General features: G+C 49.4%; 1 protein-coding gene across 6 annotated transcripts in view; it reads right to left on the reverse strand.

Annotated features, from left to right (window-relative positions):
• Nucleotides 1-5,405: 5,405 nt before the first annotated feature.
• The window catches only part of FARS2 (phenylalanyl-tRNA synthetase 2, mitochondrial), a 535,122-nt gene continuing 526,636 nt past the window's right edge, over nucleotides 5,406-13,891 (reverse strand). For all 6 annotated transcript variants that reach the window (XM_063097242.1, XM_063097245.1, XM_063097244.1 and 3 more), the window contains one exon: nucleotides 5,406-5,696. In XM_063097242.1, coding sequence (XP_062953312.1) covers nucleotides 5,558-5,696 — 139 coding nt within the window. In that variant the 3' untranslated portion in view covers nucleotides 5,406-5,557. The remainder of the gene's footprint in view (nucleotides 5,697-13,891) is intronic.

The raw sequence follows: 13,891 nt of genomic DNA on the forward strand, positions 1-13,891 counted from the left end.
CCAGGCAATCCTCTTCCTGGCCCCAGGCAACCTCTGGTCTGTTTTTTGCCATTACAGATCAGTTCTGTGTCTTCCACAACTTCATAAATGCATCTCCCTGATGACTAATAATGTTGAGCCGCTCTGCATCTTATCGGTCTTTTACATGTCTTCTCTGTGAAGTGTTCAAATCTGCCCATTTTTTCAAAATGGTACTTTTGTTTATTTGTTTTTGTTTTTTTTAAATTACTGAGTTGTAGGAATTCTTTGTATATTCTGGATATAAGTCCTTTATCAAATGCACGTGTTACAAATATTTTTCCCAATCTATAGTTTGCCTATTCATTTTCTTAGTGACATGTTTCAAAAAGCAGAAGTTTTAAATCTTGAAAAAGTCGAATTATCATTTTTTTAATTAATGCTTTGTTTCCTCTCTAAGAAATCTCTGCCTGCCTGAGGTCACAAAGATAGTCCCTTAGGTTTTCTTTTTCTTTTATTTTTTACGGTAACATGGTGGGTTGCACATATCTGCGGAGTACAGAGTTGAATATAATACTGTGTGCAATATGTGATGCTCACATCATGATAATTAGTATACTCAATGTTATACAATGTAATTTTTCATGTCTCTTTATGTTTTCTTCTTTAAGCTGTAATAAGTTTTTGGCTTTTATATTTAGGTCTAAGTTCCAACTCAAATTAATTTTGTGTGAGGTAGGGATCGAGATTCTTTTTTTCTTATACAGATAACCAGTTGTTCTAGCACCATTTGTCAAAAAGACTCCTTTTTTCATAGAATTGCTTTGGCACCCTAGTTATTTTTTATTAATAAAGTATAGATGACTTCAAATGATTCACTCTCGATAGATTAGAGGCTGTTTAAAAATAGATCTCAAAGTTTCCTTTTTAATAACGTCAAGCTCACACATGTGCGTTCTGAAATCCTTTCTTGGCTGGGAAGGGGCAGGGGGAACATAGCAAGCCATGCCCTGCACACGGCCCTGGGAGTGCCTGTGCCCTGCCCGCGAACTTCCAACAGCTGAGGATGCAGCCCAGACTGTGGGTTGGAAAGTGCTGCTTTGCAGAGCACAGACACTGATTTCCTTCCAGATGGATCTTTCTGGCTTAACCAGTCTCAAGTGCCCACCTTGATTTCTCCTGTTGAATTCAATGGCTTCTCCATCATTTTGATGTGTGAGCATGCCAAGCTCGGCTCTTATTCACACTAGACAATGACACACACACACACACACACACACACACACACGCACGCACGTACTGGCACACACATGCACACACACGTACGTGCACACACATGTCCGTACACACACGCGCGCACATGTACACTCATGCACACGCACGCACAAGCCCTCACACACGCACACACATGCTGACTTTGTCAGGGGAGAAGGTAGCAGCGAGCAGGGCACTGGTCACTGCATTCTCATCTGTCCTCCCCTCTCGGCAGACACATGGCGTGGTGGTAAGACTGTGGGCCTCGGCCTCACAGAGAGGGGGCCTTCAATTCTAGCTCTGCCACCCACAACCTGCAGGACCCTGGGCCTCGGCCTCACTTTAACTCCTAAGCAGGTATACGGGGCTACCTTCCACAGTTTTGCGGAGGCTCGAATGACATGTGTGAGTTTTACACATGAGGAGCCATTCACACTTGAGGAGTCACGGACAGCAAGGATAATCACCTCCATTCTGGAGTTGAGGAAATGAAGGCTCAGGGATGTTGATGACTCAGCTGCGGCAGAGCTGGCCTTAGACCCCAGCTCAGCCTTGGACGTGCTCCCTGCTCCACCCTCCTGGGCTCAGAAGCAGACAAGAGAAAGCAGCAGAGCTGGAAACCCGCCCAGAGCCCCTGCCTTTGATTGGGCACTGGCTGTTTCTTTCTCTTTGTTGTTTGCTTTTTTTTGCTTTTAAAGCAATGAGGAATTTCTGGGTACAGGAGCTGCTTAGAAAACTCAGAGCCAATAGGCTCTTGAGGGACTGCTGAGGTCTGGGAGAAGCACGTTCCCTCCCCCCATGGCGGCCTCCTGGGTGCTAGGATATACCCTCCTGGGAACATGGGTTGCCCTGTAGGGTCTGTAGATGGTTCAGCTTTGGAGTTTCCTCTGTCATTCAGGAGCTGACCTTTCCAGCTCAGACTGTGTCCTCACATCTGATTTGCTGTCTTGAAGCCACTACAGTTGCAAGTGTAACTCCATTGACTATTCTGAGCATCTGAGGGGCTTCTAGTAGTTTCAACATAGAACCCACGGCTGTCCATGTCCCATGGCCTAGCAACTCACTGAGAGGGTCCTGGGGCTTGTCTGTGGTTGCTGCTGCTGCCCTGGAGGTTGAAGTCCTGTGCTGGTGATGTCACCACCAGAGTGGTGGCTCCTCCACCCTGGCCATGGTGTAGAATGAATTTCTAGTCCTGGCTGTGGATGTGCAAGAGCACGGGGAGGAGCAGGAGGCAAGGTTAAGACTGCAGACTTAGATGTCAGAGAGGTCTTCTTAAGTCCTGACTGCCACATGTCCCTGAGCATGTCCATCTCTCACCTGGAGAACGGAGAGAGCAGCGGGGCCAGCCCGTGAGGCTGGTGCGGGTGGGCCGGGAGGATGCAGGTGCACTGCGCGAGGGCTGCCTTGTGCAGGGCTCTCTTTCGCATGTGGAATGGCGGTCCTGCTCTCTCAAGCACTGAGTGCAGAGAGCCATGCCTGGACACCAGAAGTGGCAGCGCTGTCACTCCACCACGGCTGTTATCAGTGAGGGCAGTGCCCTCCCACTGCCAGAGAAACAGTGACGTGACCTGCACATGGGTGTGGGCAGATGGCCCTGGCTGGTGGCCACTCAGTGCTATTTGAGTGGTGATGCGCAGCAGGGAGAACAGAGAACTTCTGGCACGGGAACTGGGACACCCTTGTGCCCACCGGAGTGTTTGGGTGAGTAGAGCCAGCTGTGGGGACATCTGGAGGCTGCCGAATATTCTCTGAGTTCACCCACTTGTTTCATGTTATGTATGAAAGAAATGAAAGCTCCAGTGGAGGCCTTCCTTTTTCCTCTCTGACTGCCTGGCCAGCAGCCATCCCCGTGAGCCTTGGGCTGCTGTGGAGCTGCGCTGACTGGTCCCGGTGCTGACGGGCTAGAGGGCACAGCCCAGGGGGATCAGCTCAACGGGCCGCACCCAGCAGCAGCAGAGAAAGGCAGGGAGGAGACAGAGGTGCCAATGGCTGCTGAGCCCACCAGGCCCCCCACCTGCCCCTGAGGCTCCAGGCGGTCACAGAACTTATCCCGCCACATTCAGAGTGGCCAGAGGCTGCCAACCTCAGTCAGCTGGCATCCCTAGAGGCCTGTCATAGGGACTGGCAACGCATGTGCTAGAAAGGTGCTTGGTCCTCAGCTCCAGGGCATGGGCTTTCAGACCATCCTTGAAAGGAGGGAGACTTTTTACTTAAGGTTGTCCGTCCGCTTCCACCACTACACCTCCAAGGACCAGACAGCAGAGGACTGGGGATGCTTCTGCGAGTGACCACCGTCTCAAGACAGTCAGGCACAGGGCTCTTTGCGAGTGCATTCTCCATGTGGCAGTGCAGAAACACTCTGGAAACCTCAGATCTAGGCCCGGATCTACAGCGTGACTGTCACTGTGTCCTTGGGCGAGTCATTTTGTCCTTTTGGGCATCACGCATGGACTGGGGAGGTACGCATGCCCTCGGGATCTGTCCCTGTTCTAACAGTTCATGGCTCCATCCTCTTCTCCCTGAACAGTAATAACCAGAGGAGGGGACTGTGCCCCAGAGGGTCGCGGCGCTGGCACTGGGTCAGTTACCATGCTCTAATGCTCACAGGGACTGGGCGTTTCCCGAATGGCAAAGTGGCTGTTCGTCATATGGATTAACTTGTCTTTCTTTTTTCTCTTTTCATTACTTATTCTCCTGTGGGAATCACATGAAAAAGTCAGGAGCTGGGCTTTCCCTGGGCTCCCTGGTTGCTGGCAGGCCCATCTCCGGCATGAGTGCCAGCCCTGAGGCCTGAGCGTGAGGCCTGCCACCTCCTGGTTACATCCTGGACAAGTCCTGTGACCCCCTCGGGCCTCTGTGCTCTCATTTGTAAAAGGCAAAAGATTTATACGATCTGAAGAGAAACCAGAGTATGTGCTCTCATTTGTAGACTGCAGATAACACTCCGTCACACCTCATCGAGTGCTGAGGGCAACGCTCAAGAAAAGCCTCCGTGACCCTCCTGCATGTCTGCCCTGCTCCAGGCCCTGGCACAGGGCTCGGCACATGCATAGTACCTGACATATATGTGCTTGGGTTGCAGGCCATGGGGCAGCATGATGGTTTCTGCACTACACCCACCCGGCTTGTTGTGTTAGAGAATATTGATAAAGCCTAACTGGTCATGGGGATACTGCCATTTCTGGAAGAAGGCAGGACCAGAAATGGTCTGCTGCAAACACTCACGGGGAAGAAATTACTGACCACACCTGAGTTCCCATGCAGGTCCACCTACTCGAGGAACTGTGCCCAGGGGCCCTGGCACCCTGGACAGCAGCTTGGATCCAGGCTTGGGTGTGAAACTTGGGGTGTGGCTTCCTGAAAGTCCCTTGAAAATCCAGGGGGAAAGTCCAAATTAATAACATGGTAAGATGACATTAGAGCCATTCCTCCCTTTGCAAGGCAGCTGCCCATCCCCAGCCACTAGCTGATAATGGCTACCCCTCATCAAATATTTATCCCAGCCCTCACAGTCCTCCAGCACCCCAGGGATGGAATCTGATTATTAACTCTGGTCATGAAGGAGGCAGGCAGACTGCAAAGTGGCCAGGATGGAAAGGAGGGACATCAAAGCCCCATATTCTTCCTTAAAGGTCACCTTCCAGAAGCAGAGGCCTCCCGTTGCGAAACAACACTCGAGGGAGCTCAAGGACCTGGCCCTCTGTATGCCTCCAGGCCTCTGGGGTGGCTGTCTGTCCTTTCTTTCCTCTCCAGTAGGGCACAAGGCAGCTAAGCCCAAGCCCTGGGGCAGAGGCCTGACTCCAAGCCATGCGTTTATGATCGCACTCCGGCCCAGAGATGCGGCTCCCTTCACTTCCGAGGGGAGCGCTGGTATTTCACCAGTGCCTTCTTTGAAGCCTGCCCTTTGCAAAACAGAAGAAGAAGAGAAGGGAGAGAGGGAGAGACGCTAATTCAAAGGCTCCCTGCATTGTACCTGGAGTTTCTGATGTTCCTGTGTGACTTCATCCTTACATGGGTGGAAGAGCCTGTCAGGCAAGAAATCATGCCCGGTGCTTAGTAGAACCCAGGGACCAATTAATCACACTGCGCGCCAATAGGCGAAGCATTTCTAAAAGCAATAGGAGGGAACTCTTACATTATTGCTCCTTTTTCCCCCCCTTTTCCCAAATAAAAGACAAATGCTATGTCAACAGTTTCTCAAGAATGAACTTTTATTTTCTGAAAGTCCTAAAACTGATCCATTTATCAAAAGATGACTGATGGGCCCGTTCACAAACAATAGCTTTTTCTCTTTCGGCAGATCCTGGAGCCTGGAGAGGGCCACAGCCTGAGTGCAGCGGCGACATCAAAACCTGCCCTCCACACCCAGCAGCTGCACCACAGCCTCCTGCAAGGCCCGGTGGACGTGCCTGACCTCTCCCTGGGACAGCGTCCGCTCCATGTGGCGGTAGGTGATGCGGTAGCAGTGGCTGGTCTTGTGCGTCCTAGGGTGGAAGAGAGTGCAGGTGAGTGAGGGACAATTGCGCCCACGCCTCTGACCAGACCTCCCCCACCTCAAGGGAACACAGACGTGACATTACAGGAATGTCACTTCCTGCTAATGACCTGCATCTTTTAAATGCTTTGTGGGGAAGGTGGTCGTTAGGGAAACATTAGCTTGAATAACGGAGACTGCTGGTCCCCACTGGACTGAATGTCTCGAAGTCCCCTGGAAAGGAAGCTTCTGACAAAGTTGATTTCCTGGGCCAACCCCTGAAGATTCTGATTTGGGAGGCGGGAGGTGGATCCTGGGCTTCTGGGCTTTTCTCAGACTACTCATGAGATTCTGACAAGCAGACAGGGTCAGGAACCAACCCCAGTGTGTCTCCACCTTTCATGTACAGAAACCCACCGTGTTTGTGAGGTGCACTGCTGTTAACACTGTACCCCTGAGTTTCTGAGAAGCACACAGACAGCTATGCCATTCAGACCACACATGCCACACCCGTGCCATGCAAACAATCACTTTTGTCCTCTGCTTTGCTGTTGTAGTGGCAACCTGGCTTTTATGGCACAGCTGGATAATTCTGGAATGTGTGAAAATGCAACAGAGGGCCTTCTGTTTGCATGACAATCACTGAGACACACTCGGCAGAAGACTTCATCAGAAGACACTGGGTCACGACCCAGCAGTCCCGACCCTCTCCCGAGCCGCCTATCGCCAGCTGTATGGCTGGTGGTCTGATATCTCCCCCTCTCTGTGTGCTTACATGAGGGACCCATTCAACCTTAGAGCCAAGTGAGTTCCTCTCTTCCAGCCCCCAGGCATGGCAGAGTCAACCCATGCCCTTCCTCACTCCAGATGAAGCAAATGAAACAAACCAAGTGGCTCCCAGGCAGACCCTCCAGGATGAATCAGCCAGCTCTGAGCCTAACCACTGAGGCCATGTGTTCTCTGGCAGGTGACGCAGGGCTGGGCCTTCAGGAATCTTGAACAGGTGGGCTGTGGTGGGGCTGGCACCCTGGCCACCCCCTCACACCACTGGAGGACCTGACAGTCCCCATGCTGCCACTTGAGGGCACAGTCTGTGCTGCCAGGGACCTCCTGTTACTTCATGAATTGCTCTCTCTGGGGTTCTCTCTCCCCTTTCCTCTCTTCTCCCTCTGTTTTAATGCCCTCGGCTAGACAACATGCCTGATAAGCGGAGAGTCTACCTTTGCCCTGACCTCCCTGATCTGCTCCCCCATCTCCTCTGCCGATGTCTCCTCCCCTCTCTTCCCTGCCCTGGCTTGGTCATCTTTGTCCTGCTTTCTCTTATGTCCACCCACCCACCTAGAGCCCACTTTAGGAAAAACAAGCCCCTAAGATTTAGAGTGCTGTGCCTCACAGGGCTACCTGCATTTCAGCCAGGTACAATGCCCTGTCTGAATCAAGCACAGGAAGGAGTTACTGCTGCAGTGGAACAATAACCACGCTGGCTGTGGGAGGGAGCCTTCCTCAGGGGGCTCCCGGGGTTTCCTGATAGTGCATGGTGGCCCGCTCCATTCCCTCACCCCATGTCAGCTGTCTGCTCTAGATAAAGGGGGAAAACCAACCTCCTCCCCACCCACCTCCTTCTTTTTTGGTCCAGCTCAGGCCAATGGCTCTGCTCTGTGGACATGTCAGGATGGACCCTGAGTGCTGGAGGCACTGCTGCCCTCAGTGCCCCGAGGGCCTCCCGTGATGGAGGGTGCCCTTTCTCCTTACTCTCTGCTCCTAACAGGAGTGCTCAGACACCACACCTGCTAAGCCCTCCAGGTGCCAAAATGCCAGCGAGACAGCAAAACCCAGCTCAAGAGGGAAACGAGACGCTGTCCAGGAGGGGAGCTGATGAAGCGACACACCTGAGGCCCCGGCTGCCACCAAGTGCTGACCCGTTCTATTCAAACCATAATTGCCCCATTTACAGTTAACTGATTTTTGACAAGGCTGCCGAGACCATCCAAGGGGGGAAACATCTTTTCAATTAGCTTTTTTTGTTTGTTTTTTGCTGGTCAGTATAGAGATTGACCCCTAGACCTTGGTGTTATCAGCACCATGCTCTAACTAACCGAGCTAACCAGACAGCCAGGGGAATGTCTTTTCAACAAGTGGTGCTGGAACAACTGGACACCCACATGCAAAAGAATGAAGTTGGGACCCTACCTCACACCACACACAGAAATTAACTCAAAATAGATCATAGATCTAAATATAAGAGCTAAAACTGTATCATTCTTAGAAGAAAACAGAGGAGTAAATCTTCATGACTCTGAGTTAGGAAAAGCCTCCTTAGATATGACACCAGGAACACAAGCAACAAAAGAAAAAAACCAATAAATTTGGATTTCATCAAAATCAGAAATTTTTGTGCTTCAAATGATACTATCACAAAAGTGAAAAGACCACCCACAGAACGGGGGAACATATTTGCAAATAATATATCTGATAAGGGACTTTTATCTAGAATATATAAAGAGCTCTTACAACTCAACAATAAAACCAATAATCCAGTGAAAAATGTGTAAAGGATTTGAATAGACATTTCTTCAAAGAAGATACACAAATGGCCAATAAGTGCATGAAAAGACGTTCAACTTTAGACACCGGCGAAATGCAAATGAAAACCACTATGAGATACCATTTCACGTTCACTAAGACGAGCATTAAAAAAGAAAAAAGGAAAATGACAAGTGTTGGAGATGTGGAGAAATCAGGACCTGTGCAGAAAGTGCCAGGGCTCTGCAAGTTATGAAGTGCTTTATGGGTGTGAGCTGAAAGTATCACTGTGGCAGCTGTCATTACGTTACATTTTTTTGCTGGTTCATTCAGGTATCTCTTAGCAGAAGAGCTGGTAATATGGCAACTCTATAAGTGATTTCCAATAGAAGATTAACGGGACAAATTTGTCTTCCTGTTTCTGTGTGCTTCAAAAAAAAAAAAGAGGCCCCTGTAAGAATTCTTGGGATTCAAACAGCTTTTACAAAACATTTTGATGAGTTAGGCATAAATGAATCATAAATATGTGGATTAACTTTATAAATTGGGAGAAATAGTATTTGGCAGAATATTTGGTGATTTTATGGAATTCAGTAGGTTCAACTGAAAATCAACCAGGTTTGCCTTTTCCTAACATCAATGGAGAGAGAAAAGGCTTCCTTTTGTTTTCTAGAAACTTCTGTTTGGCACATTCAGAGGGCAGGACACACTTCCATCCTCCTTTTGCAAGAACAGAAAGAATTGGAGCTGCCTGCTGCTCAAGAGTGGAAGCTGGTAGTGAATGGAAAACCCAGGTCTCCTTGTTCTTAAGAGTGGTCTATCCACAAAAACCACAGAATCACATAGCTGAAGGATCCTGCAGCTTATCAATGTATAGGTGAGAAAACGGATGCCTCAAAGGGAGGCATGCCCTCAGGGACCAACCCTGAGTGCTGGATTAGAGCTCTCTTGGTTCTTTTATACTACACAATGCAGCCTATTTTAGCCCAAAAGCTTCCCAATCTTTCATCTGCCATAATCTCCACTGTCCCTTAATAACAGCAGCAGCAGCAAACATTTATGTAGTACTTACTATATACCAGGCACTAGTCTAAGCCCTTTATATACATTAGCTCATTTAAGCATGATACCCCTATTAAATAAATACCATTATTGTCCCTGTTATACAAATGAGAAAACTGAGGCACAGAAAGTGTAAGAAACTTGCCCAAGCTCACACAGCGAATAAGTGGCATGGCTGGATATGAAACCGGACAATCTGGTGGGAATGTAAAATAATGCAAGCCATTGTGGAGAACAGTTTGCTGGTCCCGCAAAAAGCTAACTGTAGAATTACCATAAAATCCAGCAATTCTACTCCTAGGCATATACTCTAAAGAATTACAAGCAGGTGTTCAAACAAAAACTTACGCAAGAATTTTCATGGCAGCACTATTCACAATAGCCAGAAGGTGAAAATTCCATCAATGGGTGAATGGATAAAGAAAACATGGTCTATCCATACAATGGAATATTATCCAGCCATAAAAGGGAATGAAGTACTGATCCATGGATGGATACTAGATACCATGTGGATAAACTTCAAAAACATAAGTGAAAGAAGCCAGACACAAGAGATCACATATGGTATGATTCCATTTACATGAAATATTGAGAATAGGATATTTGGTGGTTTCCGGGAGTTGGGAGAAGCGGTTAATGTGGAGTGACTGCTTAGTGGCTATGAGGGTTTCCTTTGGAGGGATGAAATGTTTTGGGACAATACAGAGGTGATGGTTGCACAACAGTTTTATGTTATGTGAATTTCACTTCAATTAAAACAACAGAAACAAAAACTAGGCAACCTGGTTTCAGAGCCCAGCTATTAACCATCACGCTCGACGGTTCCAGCAAACACCTCATCTCTTCCTGTTCCTATCTCCAACCTCTTCCTTTTACCCCAACTTCCTCTACGGGACAACAACATTTGCAAATTATTGAGAATAATTTCTTTTAATCGCTCTGTTCAAGAGAGAGAGGGAACGAGCCCCATGTTCCCTGCTGGCTCTGCCCTCCTACTGGCAGAGGGCATGGCTGGAGATGGGGGACGACGTGAGCCACGGGGAGGGGGAGGCTCTTGGAGCAGGGAGGCTTTCATAAATATCGTTCCTGCTAATAGGGTCATTAAAAGGTGGGCTGGGAAAATAAGAGGGCTGCAAAGGGTAAGAACACAAGGGTAGGAGTGTGGGGCCGGGAGCAGCACAAAACTGCCGCAGACATTCTCCCCCGCCACCCCCTACTCACACAGGCACAACCTTCAGGATGAGAAACCTTCCCTGAAGGAGAGAATAGGCTGCATTGACAATCTGGCATTTTAAGGACAAATAAAAGTTCCTTTTATGCACTTCACACTTCTATGCATAGTCGAAGTAGACGAGATTGCCCATTACTGAGTTTGAGAGGTCAAATCCCATTATAATGAGTTTGAAGAGAGATTCTTAAAAAATTATTGTTTGGTGCTGGAATTTCATAGCATGGGGATACTGGCTAAAATGAATTGGTCACTGGCTAGTGCTTGAGTTTTTTACAGAGACTTTGGTGTAAGAATCTTTGAACATTTGCGCTTCAACCATCAATAGTTCATTCATAGATTCCTTTAGTCATTTAACAAACAGCAGATTTCAGGCACTGAGCTGGACAGATAAACACATGGAGGGAACCCAGAATCTGCCCTCAGCCAGCTCACATTGGGGACCAGCAGTGTGGCAAGGTCCTGCAGCACCCAGGGAGGTGGCTGAGTGGAGGACCATTCCCACAGTGCCCATGACAGATGAGAAACTTGTCCATGCTCTCAGTGAAGTCGGCCATTCCACACTCTACATGTATAACCTTGCGTACTCCCGAGATTGCCTCTTCAGCAAATGATTTTCCCCTCTGATCTTTCCCCATGAGCATTTACATGGTGCTGATTGTCTAGTACACTGCTGGGCACTACAGGGCCCACAGAATGAATTCAGCTCATCTCACCAGGGAGGGGCTCACCTCCAGTGAGGCAAGAACAGGACCGCAGGCCGCCCACATTCCCCTCTGTTGGCTGGTGCACTTCCCACCCAGCCTCCTGTCAGCTCCCCTTCTGAAGATTCAGCCAGTCCCCTGCTCCACTGTGACTGTCAAGGTGCACCCAACCCCACCACCCTGTACAAGTTCAGCTGCTCACACAGAATCCAAGATCTAGGGCCGGAGAGGCAGTCCCGTGTGGGCCCCTAGGAGAGCTGGGCTGGATAGTGGAACATTCCAGCAGAGAGGGGTCTAGTATTTTCATACCTCCTCCTCCCCAGCATGTGTAGGTGCTGAGTATAGTCAAGTCTGGCTTAGTAAATGTTGTCAAAATTAAGTTCTTTCTTGATTTTCTTCCTGACCAACTAAGTGATAAAACTAACAAGCATCAAAAGTATTGCTAAGAGCATCACTGCTTTCCAGTTCAAAGCGTGCCAGTGATGGGTTTTCCAAAAGAACTCAGGCTATCAAGCCTCGCTGGAAAGAAGGAACAGTGGGTTAGAGTGCTGGTGGGGGTTGGAATACTCCTGTTATACAACCACTTGGTTTACCCTGGCAACCGAAGAGGCTCTGAACTTGAAATAAAACCCTTCCACAGGATGCAGCCAAAACCCAGCTCCTGCAACATCCACAATCGTCTGCTTTCCCATCTGTGACAGAGCAGCTACTTCATGTTCTTGGACGGTGCACTCGACACCTCCCAGAATAGATCACGTATGACCAGGAGTCTTTGCAGATGCTACCTATTCATGAAGGGATTGCTCAACAGGAGGGAAGATGCTGTCATGGGCAGGTTCCATTTTCGGAGCAACAAAAACTGGGTTTCCCCGGCTCACTCTTCATCTGCCTCCTGCTCGTCTGATGCAGAAGCTGTCTGGAGCCGCACGCCAGACACACTGTGCACGGCTGGGAGAAGAAGGGAGAGCGAGGGGGACCAGTTCCACGCCACTCCTGAAAACACAGCTGAACGGGGCAAGGCTTTGCAGTTAGACACCTGGTTCCAATTCCTCCTCTGCCCTTTGCTATCTGTGCAATTTGGGGCAGCTTATGTAACCTGTGGTGCTTCGGTGAGCTCATCGGTAGAGTGAGGCTAATGGCACTGGCTTCCTAGGGTTAGTGAGGATTGAGCCGGGGAGCGGTGTAGAGGGTAATACAGGGCCCAGCTGCCCAGAGTATGTGCTCAAAACCTGCTGTCTGTCCCATCTTCCTCCTTACTCCTGTGGCTTACTGGAGACAGGAATGAAACTCTGGGGGTGGGGGACTTGCATTTCCTGTTTGTTTTTAAACCTCCCTTTAAGGGCTAAGAATCTGACCTTTGGCCGAGGATGGGAAGAGCACAAACCACTGGTCAGCTTTGGCTGCAAAAGCAAAGTGAGGAGAGGAAGTCAGGGAGAGTGATGAGTTATTGCTCAGAATTGGGCACCATTTAAACAAGTGGTATGGAAACTAAGTAAATCATTTCTCCCCTCACCTGCCCTATATTGAAAAAAAAAAAAGCCAACATAGAAGAGGAGAAAATGAAATCTAATAACAATAAGACATAGGGTCTGACGGCTCTGTATGGCTTTTCCTAATGACCTGCTCTGGGTTGTCCAGGAGGGCTGGCACAGTGGGTTTGCTGGAAGGCAGGAAGCCAGGCCTGCCAGGCAGGAGACCTGGGTTCCAGTCCAAGTCCCAGCAAGCTGTGTGAGTCTGGGCGAGGCATTTAGCCTCTACTGGCCTCATTTTCTTCACTGATGAGAGGGCTGGACTAAATGGGCTCTGAGGCTCTTTCCTTCCAGAACCCCACAAGTCAGTGGGGGGACAGCAGAGATTCTGGGGCAAATGCCCGAATGCAGGGAATGAGCCCTGCGGCCAGCCAGCATTCCGCGCTGCAGGGAGGAGAGGGAAGGGTGGGTCTGGTGAGGCAGGTGCATGCTCCGGCCCCCTCCACCCCCAGGCACATGCTGCTCCCTGCAAAGCCAAGAGCGGAGATGGCAGAGCCACGAGCAGAGACGCCCCCCACTGCCGCCACCACTGCCACATCCTCCCAGGGCTTTCTGTTCTTTGCAGTCAGTCACAAGAAACCGAATCAGCTGGCTCCTCTGACAGCCACACCTTGGGACAGACAGTGCCAGCCACCCTGCCCGGCCCGGTCCCCCAGTCCCCCTCAGCTGTAAGAATGAGGGCCTCAGAGAGACACATTTCCCAGCAAGAAGTGCTTTTTAACATCAAACACCTGCTGAGTGCTCAGGGCAGTTTCAAGGCCTCGCAGGTTTTTCTCTGTCACCACTCCTTAAGTGTGTGTGTCCTGCCGCGTCCCCGAGGGGCTGAGGTTGGGTCTTCCCATGTGTGCACATATGACAAAACCTGCTTTGGGCAAATCTTCTCTTGGAATCTCTCACGGAGAGGCATGGGATATGTCTAGTCTAGCGCTACCATGGCTCAGCTACAGCACCTTGGGTTGGTTCTTAAACTCGGATCCAGGTTCTCTTTCTAAGATACAGATGGTGAACTCACGGGGTTCTGAAGGGACTGAATAAAAAAATATATAGGTGACGTGTTTAGTGTAATTCAGACTTACAGTTAACAGTTGGTATTATTATGTATGCAGCTAAAGATTACAGAGCCTCGACTTCGGCCCACACAGAAAGACCTGAATGACCT

The sequence above is a fragment of the Cynocephalus volans genome, chromosome 5 (genome assembly GCF_027409185.1).
Source record: "Cynocephalus volans isolate mCynVol1 chromosome 5, mCynVol1.pri, whole genome shotgun sequence".
NCBI classification, from domain to species: Eukaryota; Metazoa; Chordata; class Mammalia; order Dermoptera; family Cynocephalidae; genus Cynocephalus; species Cynocephalus volans.